Source organism: Mus caroli, chromosome 2, assembly GCF_900094665.2.
Source record: "Mus caroli chromosome 2, CAROLI_EIJ_v1.1, whole genome shotgun sequence".
Lineage (NCBI taxonomy): Eukaryota > Metazoa > Chordata > Mammalia > Rodentia > Muridae > Mus > Mus caroli.
Genome location: NC_034571.1, coordinates 149,004,055 through 149,027,312, shown reverse-complemented (window position 1 = coordinate 149,027,312; position 23,258 = coordinate 149,004,055). Strand labels below are relative to the sequence as shown.

General features: G+C 50.7%; 1 protein-coding gene across 1 annotated transcript in view; it reads left to right on the top strand.

Annotated features, from left to right (window-relative positions):
- Soga1 (suppressor of glucose, autophagy associated 1) overlaps positions 1–23,258 on the top strand; it is a 63,836-nt gene that overhangs the window by 11,472 nt on the left and 29,106 nt on the right. Inside the window, exons 2-3 of the mRNA XM_021156739.2 lie at positions 7,163–7,387; positions 13,693–13,851. Of these exons, the coding sequence (XP_021012398.1) occupies positions 7,163–7,387; positions 13,693–13,851 (384 nt within the window). The remainder of the gene's footprint in view (positions 1–7,162; positions 7,388–13,692; positions 13,852–23,258) is intronic.

Sequence of the window (23,258 nt, the reverse complement as noted above, 5' to 3'; positions counted from 1 at the left end):
GTATTCAAACACCTGGATGTGCCTAAGGAAGTCTGTGTTTCTGAGGTAAAAAGTTAGGAGGCAGTGATGGAGCAGGAGGCCCAGGTGTGCTGTCTGTGGGCTCATTGCTCTAGGCTGTCAGTTCCCAGCTTCTGACCCTGCCTGGGCACAATTGGGATCTCAGATGTGGTCATTAGGCCTCCAGGACAGCACTGGGAGCTACTCTCCAGTGGGAGGGAGTTGAGGGTCTCCTCATATCATCCTCTCGTCTTCTTGGCTCCTTCTCTGGGATGGGTTTGTCTCTGGGGTCAGACTACCCACTGCCACTTGCTGTGTGTCTGCAAAGGGATGTTGTGTCTAGTCCTCATTTCCCACAGGCCAGATCCATCATGCACACAGTCTGCACTCCTGTACAAGGAAGGACTTCACCAAAGCCATTGCCCTCTGTGTTCTCAGGGACAGTCAATCACCTTACATCCATATAGGCGGCACAGAATCAATCCTTGGATCTGAAGTCAGGGCTGGCCAGGAAGTTCAGGGATCTGCCTGTCTCCACGCCTGGCTTTATCCATGGGTGACCTCAGGTCCGCGTGCTTGCACAGCGAGCGCTTTGCCCGCCCAGCCATCTCCCCAGCGTTGTTTCTCCCTTTTGATGCTCTGAACTATCAGGGGCTGGGGTAATAACCCAGGCTTTGTAGATCATGGTGCTCCCAAGAGAATGGAGGCTCTGGCATCGTATTCTATGCATGGACCCTATTACTGTTATAAGTTATACTGTTATAGGACCCTATTATAGGTTATAACCTATAACCTCTGCTGAGACCCTCAGGATAATGTCTTTCAGTGTTAACCTCCAAATCCAAGGAGATTCAAGCTAGATTGAAACAATTACTAAAGTATGCTACAACTATGATATAGTTATGTGTTTGTTAACTCTTGGATTCTGATAGCTGCTTTAACTACTGTAATTACAAGGTACTGATGAGTATAAACAATATTTTGACATTTTTGCAACAACTGTTATAGGATATGAAGATATTAGCAATTTCTTTGGTATCCAAGTCTTGAGTGCTCCTGATACAACCTCACTTTGTTCTTGAGACCACAATGGAAGGAGATGCAAATTTCAAGAGGTTGTTGCAAATAAAGATGTGACTTTGTTGAGTAGCCACAGAGAGGAGGGGACCTGAGGGAAGCATTCCCTTCAGGGCTCTGCCTGTCGGGGTAGGCCCGGTCCCTGTGATGCACACAGCTCTCTCTGTACAACGGATTCCTGGCTTGCCTTGCTTTCTGCAGGACTCATGAGGTGATTCACCAGGAATGTCTGTATAAACTGTGGAGTCCCTTGCAACCCTGTAAGCCTATTATTAGCAATATTGTGAGTTCATGTTGGGTCCTTGAGCCCAGCCTGAACTTAGAGACTCTTCCGAGCCAGTTTCCCAGGAGTCCTGGGAACTGGCCATCTCTGAGAGGTTGCTTCCTGCTGGCAGCCCTGTGAACAGAGGTACTTGACATGTAGGAGATGTGTGGGAAGCTTGCGGTTCCCTGGGCACTGGAACTCCTGAGGTGGCACTGGAGTCAGCCTGGGCTCTCCCTGCCCTTTCACACAAGCCCTAGATCTGGGGTCAAAAGGACAGAAGGCTCCAGGCTATGGAGAGAGACCAGGCAGGCCAATAGCCTTTCTCTTTTGTTCACACCTGCCCATGGTGCCTGTTGCATTCCACATCCTAGGGATGTTGGGGAGCAGAAGTGGGTGAGACCCGCCTCACTCTGCCCTGCCCCTCCTCAGGCAGTTAGAGGTAGAACGATGAGGAGCAAGCAGATACAACCGTAAGTCATTACCACCAGGGACCTGCAGTTCAGGGTGTAGGTTCTGAATCAGACTAGGGAAGAGAAGAATGTTCTGGAAAGCTTCGAGAGCTGGGAGTTCTCGTGGTGAAGGTCAGTAGAGCATAGCAAATGGCCTGCGTAAAGCTGGAAGAATGCAGTTCGCATGCCCTGGCCTAGGGCCACTGCCTTGTAATCCAGCTTCACCCCTCCCTAGCTTGAACAGCTCTGGGAAACTTCTGAGCCTCAGATGCCCCCTCTGCAAAATGGGAGCATTTTCAATGCCTCTCACAGGGTTAGGAAGAGATTTAACACTCAGAAGTGCGTGGATGAGCCTGTGTTTGTGAGCCTCCCTGTAGGGCCAGGGTCAGCCATTCAGTCCTAGCGTATCTGGGTGCAGGTGCAAGATAGAATAGGGAATAGATTGTCAAGGGGTCAAAGGTTAGGGGCTTGGACCTGAGGCAGAAGCCAGGGGAATGAGTCTGAAAGCCACCTGCTTTTATTCAGACTAGTCAACAGACACTGCCTTCCAAACAGAGCCAAGGAACCCTGCAAAGGGACGATCATGGCGGGCTGCACTGTCCCTAGACCCTGCCCTCCCTTCCACTCCCTGTCTGCAACCTTGGCTTAGATGTTGTCTAAGGGACAGAGGGCAGCAGGAAATCAGACCCTGGCGGGACTGCTTGACACCTTTCTTCAGCTTCCTTAGGCTTGATAACAGTCTAGGGGTCTAGTTTATTTCAGGGTGTAGGGTTGAGAACTGGGGGCCCCTCAGACTCCAAGGTGGGCACTGCACAGTGTGGCCTTTTATATCTGAGGTAGAGGGTAAGATTTGGAGTGCCCCCATGCTGGAAAGGGGAAACCTCAGAACCTTGTTCTATGAGATTGATCCCTCTTTCTTGGTGTCCTATAGAAGGGTTCAAGAGGTGGTATCTCTGTGGGGCCTCTGGACTGTCTGTGAAGAAACCAGGAGGCCTGTGTCTCAGCTCTCTTCAACTGGACCTGTCACCCCAGAGCCTCCAAAGGCAAAACTCTGACTGCAGAGCCCAGGTGCCCAGAAGATCTCTGGGCTGGGTGTGGACACCGAGCCTGTCTTTTCCCTGCCCCCACCTCAGACCCAGACACCCAGAGTCTCTGCCTAAGCACTGCAGTGTCCAGCCCATGTGGGCTACAAGCCCGCTTTTGTCAACTCAAGCCGTGCCAGGAGGGGCTGGTGGGTGTTTTGCCCGCAGCTGGGGCAAGCCCCCAGAGGCTTCAGCGCCCCAACCCCCTCAGATACAGAACTGGCATGCCCACAACAGCCTGCACTGTGGTGAGGGCAGTTCCCCCGAGAGACAGCTGTTGGGGATAGCCATTCACTCACTTCTTCCCTAGACGCCTGTGTCAGGCTCAGAGCCAGAGACTTGTGCCGTGAGATGGGGCTCTTGTCTTCTGTGGGGAAGAAACTGGGAAGGAAGGTCCTTGCCTCGGAATCACTTGGGGAACCCACCCCTGAAGTTTCTGACTTAGTAGGTGTGGGTTGGGAATATGTGGGGGGGATTGCATAGCCCTGGGGTAGAACCACACCCCTGAGCATGTTTGGCAGACGCTGCCAGTGAGCTCTACCATCCTGGGGAACACTTGTCATTCAGAACCAGATAGAGAAATTGTGATTGATGTTTTCTGTATTTTTCAAAACTTTCTGTTTGACCGTGGTGGACTACCTTCACAAAAGCCCGTTACTTAAAATATGGAGGGATGTCACCTCCTTTGATCTGTATGGAGCGACATCTCCGCCTGTGATCTCAACAGCCTGAGCTTGAGTGTGTCTGTGTCCCCTTGACTCATTCTGACCTAGAGTCACTTGGACCCTCATATCCTCCCAGTTACCATGTTGTCAGGATAACAGGGCAACATGTGAGCTGCTCGTGGTTGGCAAGGCCCTGCAGCCTGGGCCATGGATGTAGCTGTCTGCCTTCACTTCCTGCCCCTTCCTTCCTGCCCCCTTCCCTGCCAGCTGAGCTGGTTCATAGGCTCCTCACTTCCCCATTTCTCCCACCGACTGTCTCACTTCCTCCCTGTCCACGCTGGTCTGCCCAGTTGGCATGGTGTGGGGTGGTGACTCTGGGTACTTTGAGATGACTGCTCCTCTGCAGCTAGTAGGCAGGGTCACCCACTCCGGTTGCTGGTGAACGCACCCTCTGGACACATTCTGGTGCTGTGTAGGGATACTTGGATCAGTTGTGAGTTGAGAGAGACAGCATGTGGTGGGGTGGAGCCGCCAATTTGTCACTTCTGTCTTCCTTTCCTGGGTTCTGAGAAATAGTTCCAGAAGCTAGGCAGATGGATGGATGGGAGTGTGCTGTGGCCTGGATAATTTGGCTTCTTACCTGTCCATCAATCCAGCAGGCCACACCCTTTCCACTCACAGGGAGCCATTGCAGCCAGGACATATTCTGGTCCCACTGCAGTGTGGACCCACAGCCTGTGCTCGGCCCAGTGGAGGCTGGCAGGCAGGTGTGAGGAGAGGTCTCCCTGTTTCCTTTTCCAGACTATCAGATCCCTGGGGAGAGCATAGGGTGTGGGGAGCAGAGGGGATCCCACCCCTACACCCTCCCCTTTATTCCCATCTTCTTTAGGGGACTCCAGCCCTCCAGAGTGGCCTTTCTGTTCTGGTTGTCTCCCTGCTTCCATCAGTACCAACCTTGTGAGCTTCTCCTGGGAGCAGAGCCTTTGTCAGGGCCTGGTCCCTGGTGACTCAGTTTCCCTTCTGTGTGCAATCTCGTTCAAGCTAACAGCAGATATTATTCATGTTTGTGACTCAGTTTCCACATTTCTTTTTTTTTTTTTTTTTGGTTTTTCGAGACAGGGTTTCTCTGTGTAGCCCTGGCTGTCCTGGCACTCACTTTGTAGACCAGGCTGGCCTCGAACTCAGAAATCCACCTGCCTCTGCCTCCCGAGTGCTGGGATTAAAGGCGTGCGCCACCACGCCCGGCTCCACATTTCTTATGAGACATAATTATGTGTTTCTTCTGGGAGGCGTCCACATCCCCCCTCTGTGTAGTGTCTGGGAGTCACGTCCCATCTTCCACAGTGAGAAGTCTCTCTTATTCTCCCTTCCTTAGCTAGGTATGTTTTCGTTCATTCTGTTAGTACCCATTGGGAGTGTGCAGGAGGCTAAGCAGGTGCTGGGTGTGGGGGGCAGGCAGGTAGGGTGACCTGAAGGTTCCCACAGTCACTGGGAAAGCAACTGCCAAACAGCTTCAGATGAGCTGAGGTGGGTGAGGCACCGATAGGAGCTGTGACAGAGGTGGCAGTAGCTGGGCTTCCTGAGCGAGGTCACCTGAAGATCCCCCACGCAAAACTCCAATCAGACCTCCCAGGCCTGCATGCCTGATCCCTCCATATCCCCAGCCTTGTGGGTTTTGGACAGTCTCACATAGATGAGGCTGGTTTTGAAATTATGATCTTCTTAATTCCATATCCCCGTGCCTGACTCTTGCTCTATCTTTAAAACAAAGGTAAACAAACAAAAGCTTTTTTAAGACAATAGTCCCACTATGTATAAGACTTGGCTGGCCTGCAGCTTTCTATATAGACCAGACTGGCCTGGTCTGAAATCAAGTCACTCTGCTCTGAGATCCTGCCTTTCTGTCTCTGCCTTTTTTCAGATGCTGAGATTAAAGGTATGCACTATTATTAAATAAATATATTTTTGATTAAAAAATTTTTTTTTCAAGACAGGGTTCTCTCTGGGTAATCCTGTCTGTCCTGCAACTTACTCTGTAGACCAGGCTGGCCTTGAACTCAGAGATCCTTCTGCCTCTGTCTGTCTCTTGAGTGCTGGGATCAAAGGCATGCAGCACACTACCTGACCAATATACTTTTAAAATGACATTTCTTTGTACATGTATGTGCCACAGAATACATGAGGAGATCAGAGGACAGCTTACAGAAATGGGTTCTCTACCACGTGGTTCCCAAGGACCAAACTCAAGCCACCAGGCTTGGTAGGCAGCACCTTAACCCATCTTGCCTGTCCCATTGATGTATCTTTGTTTTCTCAGCTGAGACAGGGCCTTACTGTGTATCCCTGGCTATCTCGGAACTTACTCTGTAGACCAGGCTGCCCTTGACATCTGCTTGCCTCTGCCTCCCAAGTGCTGGGCTTCAAGGCATGCACCACTACACTCAACATCTTGCAGTGTCTGGATACATTGAGTTCTACTTCTGAGCCTTTGTACATACTGTTCCCTCTTCCTGGAACTCCTCTGGATGTTGCTTCTTGCCTTGGCTTAGATGTCCCTTCTTTAGAGATGGCCTTCTTCCTCACTGCCATATCTCCCACACTGCTGCTCACTGCCATGTAACCCACATTGTTACTTTGTTATTTTTGCCTCCATGATACTTACTTAACAGTATCTGAATTTGCTTTTTGTTTACTTTGTTTTCCAAACAAGGCTGCACTAACATCCTTCCCTGGTTTTGTGTGCTACACAGTGTCAGTTATGTAGCAGACACACATGAATGTTTGTGGAGTGGATCCCTGGTGTATGTTTCCCATTGCTTCTGTCTGCAACAAGCCTCTACTGTTCCCTCTGTCGCTATGACAAGAGAAGGAAGGCTGTGTTTCCCATGCTTTTGGAGGCCTCTGTTCAAGATCATTTTGTTCCTCCTGTGACACAGAGCCATCAAGGCAGGGAGAGCGTGACGCAGGAGGCTGCTCACCTCACGGTGACCAGGAAGCAAGGCACAGGGTATCAATAGCCTTTCAAGAGCCTTTTCCAAAGATGTCTCTCCCTCACTTCCTGAAAATGGTCCACTGCTTCACAAGTAGAACCATGAGGAATACTCAGCCCATAGCATGTGTCTTTGGGGGGCTTTAAGATCCAAATCGTAAGAGTGGTGTGGCTGTAAATTATCTTCCAGGTCTTTGAGACTCGAGTCCTGGTGGCTCATGTGTCTGCTGAGTGTTCTGGGGCAAACAGCATCCTCTTCTGGGCCTTTTGCCCCTTGTGGATGGTTCACACTGTGGAGGCTACCTGTACTCCCTGGCTGGTGGCCCTTTCTCTACCTGCACAGCCTGTCAGTCTTTCCCCTATATCTCCCTCACATTGCTCGCTCCCACGAACTTCCCTCTCATGGCCCACCCATGAATAATACTCCTGTCTAGAGACCCTTCTCTTAGTCTCGTTTGCAAAGCCCCCTTTGCTGTGGAAGGCATATATTTAGGATCCCCTGAATTTAGCTGTGGCTGTCTTTGGGTAGTGGTGTTCAGCCTGTAACCCCAGCTGGCTTTCTGAGTGTGGCCGGCATTCAGGCACCCTGGCTACTGCCGTGACATCTGTAGGTCTGACCGTTTCTTTTCACCTCTCAGGATGAGATTGAGGAGCTACGGGCTGAGATGCTGGAGATGCGGGATGTCTACATGGAAGAAGACGTGTATCAGCTGCAGGAGTTGCGGCAGCAGCTGGACCAAGCCAGCAAGACCTGTCGCATCCTGCAGTACCGACTGCGTAAGGCTGAGCGCCGCAGCCTCCGCGCTGCCCAGACAGGCCAGGTTGATGGGGAACTCATCCGAGGTCTGGAACAGGACGTCAAGGTCAGTCTGGGATCACTGCCAACCTTCACAGGTGCCCTTGTTGGGTGGTTGGATCATAAACCCCACTGGGGATCCAGGTTAGGCCTGTGGCTTACTGCTTGCCTTGAGTAAATTATCCTGCCTCTCTGGGCCTCAGTTTTTCCATCTTCAAAGTGGGGACCTCTAGTGGATCAACAGGTCCTCCAAATAGGATAGCCAGAAAATGGTATGACAAGAACCCTCCTGAAGCAGCAAGAGGCCGTTTCTTGTATGTCTGCTTTGTATGTGGCTTTGGCCTCTGAGTAGGCCCTACTTGTGGTCCCTGCTCAGCACCACAGGCTTCTTATGGGAAGACTGCTGCTGAACCAGGATGGTTCAGAGCTGGGCTCCAGGATACTTGGGCTTTGAGGTTTTAATCAAGTCTTCTATATTTCAATTTCCTCATCTGCAAAATGGGTATAAGAACATACAATCCAGAATACTGAAACCCTGGCTACGACACCAGAGGGACCGACAGTGAGTAGCTATTATTACTCCATCAGTTTTCTGGAGGAGGGTGCTGGGGCTCAGAGGAGAGAAGCACCTATCCAGGGTCAAGACGTCAGGCCCATCCACCTCTCAGACCTCACTGCTGGAACCCACTGCTCCTCTGCCTAAAGAGAAAGCCTGAATGGCGCCACTTAGGTCAGGGATGGAGGAGAGAAGTCCCCATTGCCAGTCTGTCTTATGTAAGCCCCCAAAATGTGGGGACCCTGAGCCAGCCTCCGCTCTCAGAACTCAGTCCAGTGTGAACAAGGAACCCAGGGTGCTGCGACCGGTACAGAACTGGGAGGAGCCTAGGAGTTCTGCAGGTAGCCCAAGAGGGAAGAGGGCGTGATTGAACCTGGGGAAGATACAGGACTTCCTTGGGGAAGATCCCAAGGGCCCCGGAGGGCAGACAGGTGCTGAGCTAGCCACACACCTGCTGCTGGAAAGCCCTGAGAATCCAGCCCTGCAGGGCATTCAGAAAGGACACTGTTCATTTTGTGACCAGCGTTGATTTAGGAAGGCTGCGACTCTATGCAAGCCTGTGAGCCTGTGTGAAGCCAGTTTCCTTGACTGCACGCTAAGATCTTGTTATCCAAAAAAACATAAACAAAACACGATTTAAAAAAAAACAACCCAACAACTCTCCGGTTCCTTCATTGGTAGGAGACAGAGCAGGGAGGGAAAGAGCGGAGCGAGCCGTTCAGGCGAATCTGCGGTCGGGCCCTGGTCTTTGAATCTGGGAGGGACCCTAGATGAGCAAGACCGAGAAGAGAGGAGCAGGCTGGTGGGCGGGGCCAGAGCAGCTGGGGTGGGGGTGGGGCTCAGCCCTCCAGGAGGAGGGGAAGGGCCCCTTCTGTTGGGATTTGAACGAGCCAATCTGCATGCCCGCGCTGCTCCTGCCCACCCCCGCAGCTGCAACGCTGAGCTCATGTTCTGGCTCTGTCTTAGCGGGCCGCACGGCTTTGCCATCACCCTTCCTCCCAGTGTGCTGGGGATGTTAGAGGCAATTATGGAGGTCCTCAGAATGCTGACTTCCCTGGCTTCCCCTAGGCACCTCTCAACCAGGTGGAGAGGGACTGGGGGCGGGGACGGGGGGTGGGGGGTATGCCTAGGGATTCCTCTCCTGCTCAGCAGGCTCCTTGGCCCTGTGCCCTGCAGGGCTTTTGAGCTCTGGTGGTTTTATTGAGCTGGTATGTTATTAGTGAGATTCCCCAGCCGCCACCCCAGAACAACCCACCCTCCGAGGCTCCTTTTGCTGGTCCACAGAGTTAACAAGATCTCCGACCCTCAACCGGGAGACCCGCTAGCATGAGGCTGGTCCGGCCACTTTATGGCCGCGTGGGCTTGGGTAAGCTGCTTCAATCTCTGATCCTGTTTCCACTGTGGAACATGGAGATAAGTTTAGTACCCTATAGAGACTTAAAAAAAAAAAAAAAAAAACCTTTATTTACTATGTCTGTAGCTTTCTGCTTACATATATGCCTCAACACCAGAAGAGGCACCAGATTTCATTACAGATGGTTGTGAGCTACCATGTGATTGCTGGGAATTGAACTCAGGACCTCTGGTAGAGCAGCCAGTGCTCTTAACCACTGAGCCATCTCTCCAGCCCCCTATAGAGACTGTCATGAATATAAAATGAAATTACAAAATAGAGTCCTGTGTGGTAGGCGTGGCACCAATCATCGGAGCACGTGATGGGAGGAGCCACAGCTGGGGGACTCTGGGATCCACTGCTTTTCCTGTAGAGAGCCCCAGAACATGTCAGTAACATGTACCCCATCCTTCTATAAGGATGCTCTGGCCTTGGCTCTGTGTCCTGGGTGACCTGCATCACTTCCTCCTTGGAGCCTCAGTTTCCCTCTGTGTCGAATGGCGTGACACACCCATCATGTGATTTTTGAGTTTGGTCACACATGCCTCAGGATGCTTGCCTGGCCTGAGGTACTGCTTATGATTTCCATCTCTCTCCTTGAAGATCAGAGCCACAGGGACGCACTGCAATCCCAGGCTCAGAGCCCAGAGACTGATCTACCCAGGAGCTGGGGGCCACCGCTGCTGCTGGCCTTTGGCAGGGACCAGCACTGTGAATAGTGACCTCATGGCTGAGCACATTTGTTTGTGCTTTAGGCATTTGCTATGTGTCCAAGGCTGCCTCTCCTCTTTGTCTCCCTGCTTATAACTTCGGGGCTCAATGAGACAGGCACACAAGGCCCTTCAGGCTCTTTGGACATAGAAAGCCATGTTGGAACTTGCTGTTGACAGGCCATTGTTAGTCATGGTAGTCCTTCAAGCTTGCCCTTCTACGGCATCATCAGCTTCAGAGTTGACCCATGCTTGCTACCTTCCTAGTCATGTGACCTTGGACAACTGCCCTTTCCTTTCTGGGATTCAAAGCTGTCATGAAATATGTCCTGAGGGTGAGAAGAGCCTGTGGTTATAGCCTGGAGATGCTATAAGTGACCCATGAGAGGCCAGGGCCCTGGGACTACTGGAAATCTGGGCCTGGACATGGGCCATGGTACCCTTTTCTTCCGGACTGTAATGGAGGCTTCAAGGCACTGGATGCAGGGATCTAAGCTTGTGGGCTCTTCTGTTTAGAATGCTGCAGCTTCCCAGGGGATGGGTGCTTTCTTTCTTTCTTTTTATTTTTTTAAAATTTTTTTGGTTTTTTGAGACAGGGTTTCTCTGTGTAGTCCTGGCTGTCCTGGAACTCACTTTGTAGACCAGGCTGGCCTCGAACTCACAAATCCGCCTGCCTCTGCCTCCTGAGTGCTGGGTAAATTAAAGGCGTGCGCCACCATGCCTGGCCTTTTTTTTTTTTTTAATTATTATTTATTTATTATATGTAAGTACACCGTAGCGTCTTTAGACACACCAGAGGAGGGCATCTGATCTCATTACGGGTGGCTGTGAGCCACCATGTGGTTGCTGGGATTTGAACTCAGGACCTCCGGAAGAGGAGTCAGTGCTCTTAACCACTGAGCCATCTCTCCAGCCTGATGGGTGCTTTCTTAACATGTGGCCCTGGGGACAGGGAATTCATGGAGAAGGGAGAGGATCCAGGAACTCTGATGGTCTCTGGATCTGATGGTGACCAGATGGGCTTCCCAGGTAGGCCATGGTGGAAACAGAGCACTTCCTACCCCAATGGAAGCATGTTTGGGAGACGACCCTTGGCCCCAGTGACCCTCTTTGGACAGTGGGGTAGGGGCTGTGGAGGGGAGTGCCCGACATCTTGCTAGGGCAGGTTCCGCTCCCACATGTATTCCGACAGCCACTCCTCCTTTTTCTTGTGCTGGGTCTTGATTTGTTTGTCCACCCAACAAGCATTTCTAGGCATTCAGTGTGTGGTGAGCCCTGAGCTGCTGCTGGAACACAAATCTAAATGAATCCAGATAGGCGTGGCCCTAGACTCTGTGGTTTACCACTTCTACCCCAGTACCAAGGCGAGATGAATGAATGAATGAATGAATGAGTGAATGGAATGTTGGTGAGGACAGGGCTTCCTGAGTGACCTAGTAGCCCAAAGTTGGGCCTGGGCCAAGGTGGATAAAACCAATACAAAGAGGCAAAGCAGTAGGAATGCATTAAACAACAACAACAATGCTTTTGTGACTCAGCTGACAGAGTGCTTACCTAGCAGGCACGAAGCCCTGGGGTTGGTCTTGAATGCTGCATAGACTAAGCAAGATGGCATAGGATTAGCACAGCGCTTGGGAGGCAGAGACAAGAAGATCAGAAGTTCAAGGCCATCCCTGACTAGTAGCAAGCTCAAGTCTCTCCTGGGGAGGAAAACTTTTTTGTGTCCCTGGAGATGTAGTTGAGTGGGCGAGTACTTGCCTAGTGTGCACAAAAGTCTAACCATTCCCAGCACAGGCTAAAAGTCAAAATCCTTGTGTGGATGGCTCCTTGACCTCGTGCCTTTGAGCTGCCCAGCGAGTCCTTAAATATTTTACACAATCAAAAACAGGTCAAGAAACTATGAAATCAATACAACTTTTGTTATACACTAAATAGACTGAATTATTTAAAAATAATAGTAAATAAGAAGCCTTGTGTTTTTTGAGCACCTTTTGGATTCCAGCCACCACTCAAGCACCCACTATGGCATTTGCTCCCTCTTGCCGCCACGGGAACAGTGTATCCACCCATGTGATGGTGACCAGATGCAGGCTCCAGATGTTCAGGACTCTGGCACTGGGTTTGAATCGAGTTTTCTTCTCTGCAAAATCTTTTCTTTGCTATTGAAGGGTGGGGAAAGCTTTGTGGCCCACAGTGGCCACAGGGGAGGCTTGTGGGCCTCTGCCTGGCGTCCTCAGAGAGCTTCAGGCTAGAGGGGGCAGTGGGCCGAGGAGAGAGTAGAGCTGTGCCCAGTTTCCTTTCAACTGTTATTTTTCCTGGCCTTCCCTGCACATTGCCAAAGGGGTCTGTGCTAAGTTGGGCTTGGGCCCAGGCAGAGGGCAGAGCCAGGGAGGGCCTCTTCCCTTCCAGAGGGAGGAGACACGCGGTCATTTCCGACATTGGCAGCCTTGAGTGCTGGGTTGTCTGTGCCACACAGGTCTGGCTGACCAGGCTTTCGGGTTCCTCAGGGGGCTCTGACTATGCAGGCTCCTCCAAACCCCAGGGAGTCCTAGCCCAGCCCAGCCATGCCCACTGTATGCGACCCTGAGAAAGTCACTTCTGCTCTGACCTTCAGTAAAGCCTAGCATCTAGTGGGTAGGAGTTAGCAGGACCCAGCCTACGTGGGGAGTGGCACCTATTTGCATATATCTGCTCTGTAGGGCTTCCTTCACCCCACCTCAGCCCCCTTGCCCTGCTTTCCCACGCCCAGCAGCAGGGCCAGGACTGAGGGGATCCTCCCAATTTTGGGGTGCTTTTCCTGCTGAGCCTGGACCTGGAATTGGAGACTGCTGTTCTGTGAGCTGCATCTAAGGGATGGCTTGGACACTAGCCCAGCCTGTGTCATTCTAGCATGTTCTTTATCCCAGAACAGGCCTCAGGGTCACTGTGACCTCCAGCAAATCATGCCTGTCTCTGGACCTCGGTTCCGGGGAGCAGCAGCCACGAGTCACCAGACACTCACTGTGGCAGGCACTGGGTGAAGGCTTTATAAGCAATAGCTGATGTGATCCTGCTGTCGGCCCTGAGAGTGTTCTGCTACTGCTGTGCCCATTTTATACGTCAGGAACACTGAGGCACAAGGCCAGGAAATGACTTGCTGAGGAGCACACACTGTCCGTTTTGTGCTGGGCTTCCAAACCAGTTCTCTTCCCTTTCAGGCTCTTTTGAAGACAGGGCTGGGAGTACTGCTTAGTGGTAGAGTGATTGCCAGAGAGAAGCAAGGCTGGGTTCAGACTCCAGCACAGCTCTGGCTGAACATAAAGGCTCCTTTAAGAACTAAACCAGAGGGGTTGGTGAGATGGCTCATTAGTTAAGAGCCACTGCTATTCCAGAGGTCCTGAGTTCAATTCCCAGCAATCGCATGGTGGCTCACAACCATCTCTAGGGAAGTCTGATGCCTTCTTCAGGCAGGCAAATGTATATGCAGCTGAGCACTCATACAATAAATAAAATTAAAAAGAAAAAAAAAAAGATCATCACAGCTTTGGGAGAGGGGGCAACATATTGGGAGCTGAAGTGCCTGGGATCGGGTCTGATAATCCCTAGATTCACAGCTCTTAGTGAGACTTTAGACCTCTCTGACACTGTAACCGAGGAGAGATGCTCACTGAGACTCGAGGTGTGTCCTCCTCCTGCTTGACCATGCCCTCTGTCTCTCTCCCACCCTGGCTCAGGTCTCTAAGGACATCTCCATGCGGCTTCACAAGGAGCTGGAGGTGGTGGAGAAGAAGCGGATGAGGCTGGAGGAGGAGAACGAGGGGCTTCGACAGAGGCTCATTGAGACAGAGCTGGCCAAGCAGGTGCTACAGACGGAGCTGGAACGTCCCAGAGAGGTGAGGGCGGCAGCCCAGCTGGGGCCGGTGCGATGCACATCGCTGCCTGGTTGCTTGTGGACTGAGACGGGCACCCTTGTGCCTTGACAGCGCTGTTTCTCCATCCAACCTTCCAGCATTTGCTGAGCACCTAATCTGTATTCAACCCTGGTTACTCTCTCTGGGACTAACTGAGGCTATGTTCAGCAATGCCCAGCATGGGCCTGGCCCTGTGCCTCAGTTTCCTTGTCTATAAGGCTTGGCAGTTGTTCCCTGGTCACCGACAGGGCCACTGATTGGCTTGTGTGGAGATGTTTTAGGGACTAGTGTGCTGTGGCCACTTGGTTTAAGAAGGATGCTAGGGCCAGGCAATGGTGGATCATGCCTTTAATCCCAGCACTTGGGAGGCAGAGGCAGGTGGGTTTCTGAGTTCGAGGACAGCCTGCTCTATAGAGTGAGTTATAGGACAGCCAGGGCTACGCAGAGAAACCAAGGCTATACAGAGAAACCCCGTCTTGAAAAAACAAAACAAAAAAAAAGGATGCTAGGCTTAGGTCTCCCACTTTTGTCTCCGAATGTGACTTCCAGATCCATGGTGATGTCAGCCCCTCCTTCTACTGTAACCTTCTCCAGCTGTGTGTCAGGCTCACATAAGGACAGTTTATCTCAGAAGCCTCCACAAAGGCCCAACAAAGCTGTGGACATTCCATGGCCGAGTGAGCAGCAGCTGGCCAGGAAGAGTGAGGCAGATTCTCAAGGTCATGCAGGGTGCAGGGGACTTCACAGTGGAAAGCCGTCAGCCCGGGTGATGCTTAAAGCCTGGGTAACTCCTGATTCCTGGTGAGGTCAGCAGTTCAAACACTAGGTGGCCTCTGGCCCCAGAGGCATAGCTGGCCCTCAGCTGGTTGGCTGCTCATGAGGCGTCCCGGGCTGCATTCTTCTGGGGCACCCACCTGCTTCCCAAGAGGCCCGGCATGCCAGACGTTCAGGACTGAGACATCACAGTCCCCAGGGCAGAGCCGTCTTTTGGCTGTTCTTCCCACTGGGCATGTTGGTGCTATGGGCCAGTGCCATGTAGGGTGGAGAGGGGAAAAGATGCCCTGTGGGCTCCTGTGGAGGGCACCATGCTGTGGAGCTGGGTGGGAGGCTTCCTGCTGGCTTCGGGCTACCTATGCACTGGGTACCATCACACACCACCTTGTCGCTTTCATCTGCGATGGTGAAAAGGAGGGGCATTACAAAGCCTGTTCCCCTTGCACAGATAGGGAGACTGAGGCACTCAGCTGCAGCCTGTTGAGTTTGCCCCAGCCTTTCCTCAGAAGAGACATGTCTGCAGCCACTTCCCCCTCCAAGTCCCGGCTTCTTCCTCTGTGATGTCAGTATGCCAGTAGTAGCAGCTTAAGAGGATGTTTTGGATCACTAAGAAGTTTGTGGAATGCAGCCCAGAGGTAGAGTATGTGCTTGGCACATGGGAGGTCCTGGGTTCAAGCCTTAGGGCTGGAAAGCAAAGAATCAATATTGTAAAGTTCCCTTTATCTGAGATTCCCCAGAGTAGTGAATGAGATTCATAAGACAGGGAGCAGAGCTGCTGGGCGGGGGAGGAGGGAGCGAGGCTCGCTGGGGGGTGGGAATAGAGTTTCAGTTTGGGGTAATGAAAGGGTTTGGAGGCAGACTGTGCCTGTGATCTAAGCAGGGTGTGTTGTTGCTACCTACTGTCCCAACACCTGGGAGGCAAAAGCAAGAGACTTAGGAATTCAGGCTACCCTGGGGTCTGTGAGACCCTGTCTTTAAAAAAAGGCCTGGTTCAAGCCGGGCAGTGGTGGTGTACACCTTTAATCCCAGCAGCACTTGGAAGGCAGAGACAAGGGGATTTCTGAGTTCGAGGCCAGCTTGGTCTACAGAGTGAGTTCCAGGACAGCCATGGCTACACAGAGAAACTCTGTCTCAAAAAAAACAAAAAAAAAAAAAACCAAACAAAACAAAACAGAATGTTTAAAATGATACATTTATATCATCTAACCTTCACCACATGTTAAAAAGCAGAAAAATGTGTATTGTATGACAAGCTCCCCAAGGTGTTCTGTAAACCAGAGAAGGAAATTAAGAAACGGCCTGGTGGTTGAAGGGGGAGGTGCTAGGCCTGCTTGAGCTGCAGAGTGTGTCTGTCTGTCTGTCTGCCTGCCTGCCTGCCTCTCTGTATGTGTGTGTGTGTGTGTGTGTGTGTGTGTGTGTGTGTGTGTGTATGTATATATATGTGTGTGTATATTTGTGTGTGTATATGTATGTATGTGTGTATGTGTGTGTGGGGGGGGAGGTATATGTGTGTGCCTGCTTGTCTGACTGTGCACCACATGTGTCCTGGTGCCTGCAGAGGCCAGAAGATGGCATTGGAATCCCTGGAACTTGAGCTATCGTGTTTGTAAGCTGCCCAGTGAGGGAGCTGGGACGAGAGCTAGTCCTCTGCAAGAGCAGCAAGTGTTCCTACCTGCCAAGCCATCTCTTCAGGTCCCTGGCCGTTAAATAAGAAGAATGTACAGTCCCAGTAGTTAGGAACCAACTGGGCTCGGTGATGTGAGGCCAGCCTGGGCTACAACGTAAGACTTTCTCAAAACACAAAGAATAGAATAAAAATGGATTGGCACTGTAGCTCAGATGGTAGAGCGCTTGCCTAGGATGAGTGAGCTCCTGGACTCAATATGCAGTTCCCAATAAAATGGGCGTGGCTCCACACATCTGTACCCCAGCACCCAGGAGTTAGAGACATGACCTACAGTAGAAGCTTGGGGTCATCCTTGGCTACCTAAGTGTGTGGAAAGCCTGGGCTACATGAGGCAGTGCCCCAAGAGAAAGTCCTTAAACAGGACATGATGAGAACGTCTACAGTCCCGTTACAGGGAAGCCTGAGGGAGAAGATGGCTGATGTCTAGGTATGGAAAAGCTGCTGGGATAGCATAGCAAGACCCTGTCTTACAACAAACAAACAAACAAACAAACAACCCCATGATGTACTTAGGGATTACTTGTGAGATTAAAATTTTACAACATTTGAAAACTTTATTTCATGTGTGTGTGTGTGTGTCCGTCTGTCTGTCTGTCTCTGTCTGCATATGTGCTCCACTATAGGCATGTGGCGATCAGAGGACAACTTGAAGCACTTGGTTCTCTTCTTCTACACCCTGGATCCTAGGCATCCAACTCAGGTCATCAGGGTTGGTGGCAGGCGCCTTTGCCCACTGACTTCTCACCATGCCTCTTTGTGGACCTTTAAATGTAGATTTTAGGGTTTTAATGTAAAGATCCCACAATGGACCCTGACACCGAGTAGGCGCTGAAGACATTGGTTTTCACTCCTGGGAAGCCTGATGGAGCCCCCCAGTGCTTGGTGCTGGCTCTGGAGCCTGTTTATTTGCTGTTTGCCCTCTCTTCCTCCCTCTCCTTCCTGACATGGTTGCTATGGAGACAAGGGTCCCTCAGCACTTCTGCCAGAGCTACAGTCTTATCCTTGGGATCTGCCTTTTCCATCCTGACAGATGATGAAGTGATGCTGTCACCCGGCTGGGAATAGGAGCCCCTGCCCTGAGCTGATGCTGTTGCTATGGAGACAGCTCCTGGCGAGACAGAAGGGAGGAGGTGGCATGTCCTCACTGCTGTCTGCGGTGGCACCGTGGCCCAGCTGGGTTGCCGCTTCAGAATCTAACGGCAGGCAGCTGCCCCTTCATCTCCACTATCATCTCCCTTGTCTGCAGGCAGAGAGCCAGGGTGAGAGTGTGATTCGTCCTAACACAGCCGCTGTGTCTGAGAGCTTACCCTGTACCAGGCACCACTGCCAGCCTTGCCCATGTGCCGTCATGCCGTTTAACTCCCCATTGTCCATGCTTTGTAGGTACTACTCCTTGGACATTTTAAAATCACAGTTTTTAATTCAGTGATCATAGAATACACCATTTTACAGTTCTGTTTCATAGATCGGGGTGCTGTCATCAGCATGACCGAATTCCAGAAAGCTCCCTTTATTCTTGTAAGTAGCCCCACACCTGTTAGCAGTCACTCTCCACTCCCCTCCCCGTAGCCCCTGGCAACTGTTGGCCTGTTTTCTGTCTCTAATAATTTCTCCAATCAGGAGACTGCATTAAATTGGAATCAAGCAATGCATGATCATTGGTGGTGGGTGCTACTACTTAGAACAAGGCTTTCAGAGTTTGGGCATCCATGTTGAAGGACCTCCGGTTTTGTTTGTTTGTTTGTTTCCCGTAGCTGGGTAATGCTCCATTGGGTGGGCAGAGTGCCTTATATTTGATATTTGGGTGGCTTCTGCTTTTCTGCTGTCATAAATAATGCTGTGGTGGACATGTTCAAGCTTTTGTGATTCTGTGTGTGTTTTTCTTTTTCTTTTTTTTTTTTTTTTAAGATTTATTTATTATATGTAAGTACACTGTAGCTGTCCTCAGACACTCCAGAAGAGGGAGTCAGATCTCGTTACAGGTTACAGATGGTTGTGAGCCACCATGTGGTTGCTGGGATTTGAACTCTGGACCTTCAGAAGAGCAATCGGGTGCTCTTACCCACTGAGCCATCTCACCAGCCCCTGTGTGTGTTTTTCTTGGGTATGTACACAGGAGTAGAATTGTCTGTGAATGAGACCGGGGGAAAGATATGTAAGGGATTCAAACCCCGGGCCCTGGGTCTCCCACACGCACACTCACTCCTAACAGAGTTGCCGTTCTGCTCCAGACTCATCAAGGGGCTTTCCAGAGCCTGCATCTGTGATTCCTCATCTGGCTTTCCTTCTTGATGGGTGGGGCGAGCACCTCCAGCCACTTGGGGTTGAGCCTGGTTCTCCTGCTGTGCAGTGTGTTCTGGCCCCAGTGTGTGAGCTGCAGAGCAAACCCAGCCAAGGAGCCACGTAGACCTGGGCATGGAATCTTGGCTTTGCTGTTTCCTTGAGAGTGACTGCCACCTTGGGCAGATGGCACAGCAGCTCAATGCTCACTTGCTCTGTTTACAGAAAGGGAAAATCAGCCCCTACAACTTGGGGGTGTTTGTGAAGATTAAATGAGGCTGGGAAGTGCTCAGCATAGAATAGGCGCTTGCTAAACACAGTGTGTACCATTATCGTTACCATCTCAACCAGCCACTGGCTGTGGGCCTGGAGAAGCCTTTGCTGCCTCCCTCGCACAGGGGTTCTCCCCACAGAGCTGGCAGCTGTACGTGGAAGGAACAGCTACGCTGAAAACTGTTGGGTCTAAACTTATTTTTTGCTGGCTTTGGGGTGACTGTAATGCTCAGAGACCTTGCTGACTCAGCATGATGATCTGAGTTCAGATCTCCGCAGCCCACATAAAAAGCTGGGCATGATCCCAAGCAGACTATAGCTCCAGCACTGAGGAACGGGAGGATGGCTCGGGTTTGCTTGCCTCCAGACTCGGTGGGAAACCTTGTCTCAAAGGAGCAAGGAGACAAAGCAGGACACCCGACATCCTGGCTCCCATGTGTGTACAAGTGTGTGCGCATACACCACACCTGCATACATACACACACTATACAATTTAAAATTTAAAATTTTTTTCTCCACCCAAGTGGTGGTCTCTCCAGGGGACTATAAGGCTTGTCTGCATGGCATTTTGGCCTCACCCTAGAGATGCTCCCCCAACCCAGGTCCCATTGTGGTCAGTTCTGTGCATATAGCAATCTGGTTTCAGTGAGACTTACATGGACACCCTCCACATTTCCTGAGTCGGCAGCCAGGAAGCTCAGGAGCTATTGGGGACAGAGGGGACAGAGTTTAGACAGCTCTCTCCTGAACTTAGGGCACTGCCTGGAGGCTTCTGGGGAAGACAGGCCCCAGGCTCATGCTGGGAAGGGTTGGGCCAGGGATTCTCAGAGCTGTCACCCAGGCTGCTAATAGTGGCTTGAGGAGTGGGGAATCTGCCTTTGGGCTGGGTCCTCCTGGACCTTATGGCTTCCTTCTCTCTGATATCCTAGTACACCGTCCACAGGCCTAGAGCCAGACAAGGGCTCTGACAGACCTTGGCTCTCTTGAGGGACAAGGCAGTCCCCCAGTCACCTGGCCAGCTGCCACTCAACAGAGAGAGGGCAGTCTTTGTGTTTTCGGAGTCTGCCTTGATTTCCCTCCTAAGCTCAGGGCAGTGTAGGAGCCCAGATGGTTTCCATGTACTGGGAGAGGGTCCAGTCCAAGGCAGGATGACTGGAACCGCTCTAGTGTGGTCCCCCAACCCAACCCCAGGCACGGCTTTGAGCTCTCTGCCTGCTTTCATTCTGTGAGGTTGCTGCCTTAGCCTTCCTGCTGGAAAGGCTTCTGAGAGAACACAGAAATGACATTAGGTGCTTCTCTGCCCACAATAGACTCACAACAGTTAAAGAATGAGCTAAGCCCCAAGGAGAATCCTTTTGAGGTTCTTGCAATTTACCACTCTAGGATTCCTACTTGAGAGGTGAACACACACTTCCCATAGGATTTTCTGTGTATTCACACACATTATTTTTTATGTATTTGTGTAATGCTTCCTTAAATTTAAAATGCAGTATAAACTTAATGAGGCAAAAATCCTGCCACAAAAGCCCATAAACGCATACCTGGCATGACCCTAAGGAAGGTTCCAGCAAATTCCGAGGCAGGAATCCGGGACCGGCTCCTTCTCTCTGTTCCTCTTTTGTACTCTCTGAACCTTCACCATGTGACTGAGGAATCTTATTCAAAATGACAGATCTAGCTTAAACATATACAAAATAACGAAAGCCTTCCTAGGCCGCCCCCCTGCTCATCTGCCTAACCTGGGGTTAACAGTTTGCTTTGTGTTTTTCTGGGTCTTTCTCTGTGCTTTTCTGTGTCTTTAAAAAATAAAGATGGGCTTCAGTTGCACACAGGGCTTCTATAATGTGCAGGATCATGTTGCATAGATATAGTCCTTTAAAATGCCAGATGCTTTGGGGGTTTTTCTTCAGTCTGAAGTGCTTATTATAGAAACAAACAAACAAACAAAACAAAACAAAACCCACGGAATCAAATAAGCATAGGAAGGAAAGAAAGTCATAAATAGCACTCTCTATTTCAACCTTAAACACAGGGCTGAAGGTTTAGAGTGAGCTCCTGAAGCATCAATTGGCAAAGATCCCTTGGGGAGGGGAGGAGGATGGGGCAGCATGAGGGGCGTGGCTTTAGCTACCTGACTTATGGCTTTGCTGGGGTTTGTTTGTTTAGTTGGTTGGTTGGTTGGCTTAGGGGTGGGGTTTGTTTTAATTTATGTTTTTCGAGACAGGATTTCACTGTGTATCCCTGACTGTCCTTGAACTCACTCTGTAGAGCAGGCTGACCTCAATCTCAGAGATCTTCCTGCCTCTGCCTCTTGAATGTCAATACCACCACCCAGCAACATATGTGTTTTTTGATGAGGCTTGCTATGTAGTCCAGGCTTCCCTGGAACTAACTGCACACCAGGTTGGACTGGACTTTGCGATGCACACAAGCTGGCCTTGAACTTGAGGCATCCTTCCTGTTTCTCTTTCCAGGTGCTGGAATTACAGATGTGTGCTGCTGTGCTCAGCGATCCAGTTTTGGGTTCTGAGTAACATTTTATTGAGATGTAATTCACATACTATGAAGTCTGCCTTTGTCCTTTTTATTTGCAGTGCTGGGAACTGAACCCGTGCCAGCCAGATGCTCTACTATTGAGCTACATCGCTGGCCCAAGTTTGCCCTTTTAAGCTGCACAGTTAGTGGGTTGCACAGTTGTGTATCCATCCCTACTGCCTAATTCCAGGACCTTTTTGTTTCACCCTTAAGAAAACCCTCACACATATTAGCAGCCTCTTCCCATCTCCCCCCCACACTCCCTCCTCAGTTCTGGGATATCAGTAATATATTTTCCATCTTTGAGAATTTGCATGGTCTGGACATTTTGTAGAAATGAAACCTGATTCTATGTGCCTGTTGTGTGACAAAACTTTTACTGGGGAGACAAAACACATACATCTGTTCACCTCAGATAGGGATACCATGATAAGCCAAAGTACGGATACCACCATAGTCCAACATTGTGAAAGAACAGGTTTTATGGGAGTTACTTACCAGAAATGACTCACAGACAGCTGCTTACCCCAGCACAGGTGACAGCTCACAAAAGCTGGGAACCTGGAGCACACAGCACAACCTGTAGGCAGCTCAACAGGTTAGAGCGAGTCCTTTCTTAGCAACTCTGGTCTAAGCCTCTTCCAGGCAGGTGATCTGCTCTCAGAGTCTTCTGTGCAACTTTCCTCCTCTAAGAATCCTTGGAATTCAGTTTCATGTCATGTGAGAAGGACTCTCAGCTCTTAATATTTATTCTGGCAGAAAAGGAGCCTAGTGAATCTGGTCAGTTTCAGGAACTTCCTGAATCTATTTGAGTTGTCTTCTTGTGTAAGGAACTTCCAATAGGGTGGAATGTTTTAAGCTAGGAGGAGATTGTTACACAACAGTGCTTGCCATGTCAGGATGGCCTGGCTCACATGGTGTCTTCATGGTGCCCATGCTGCCTGGGCATCAGGATCTTGTTCCTTTCATGACTGAGTAAGTTTTTACCGTGTGGACACACCATAGTTTGTTCCTCTGTTCCTCATCTGGAGGCCATATTGGGTTGGAGGTTTTATTTGTAAATTATTTCCTTCTCTTCACAGAGTGTTCCAGCTTTGTGTCAGCCACTATCATGACCCCCAGTCGTTCCTACTGGCTTTTTATATCATCTCATGGGTGCATATGTGATAGCTTGAACCTCTTGGGGTCCTTAGATAGCCTAGGCTCTTCAATCCTTGGTGGAGCTGTGATCACCTAAGTCATGGATTCTTCAATGTGTGGGTTCTCCAGAACTGACACCACAGCCAAGGCACCAGTCCCCAGAACCAGACTGGCAAGCCCAGTTCTTCTCTAAGGCTGAGTCTGACCCAGAGCACCACCTCATCACTCTGTGGTAGTCTCCCTCTGAGCTCCCTACCAGGGCCCTTACCCTGGTGTAGCAGCTCCTGTGAAGGGCTTGTTTTGTGGCCCCCTTCCCAAGATCTCTTCAGGTAGCCTGGTGTATTCAAACTCATCTCCACCTTCCTGCCTCATTTGTGTTCCCAAAGTTCTCACTTAGAGTAGGCCGAGAAGATGTGAAGACACCAGACACATCAGGTGATGGTGGTGCTCGCCTCTAATCTCAGCACTGGCAGACAGAGACAGTCATTTCTGAGTTCAAGGCCAGCCTGATATATAGAGAGAGTTCCAGGATGGCCAGGGCTACACAGAGAAACCCTGTCATGAGAACTCAACCAACCAACCAAAAATGAAAAGCAACCACCACCAACAAAACAGAAACAAATCGCCGGGCGTGGTGGCGCACGCCTTTAGTCCCAGCACTCGGGAGGCAGAGGCAGGCGGATTTCTGAGTTCGAGGCCA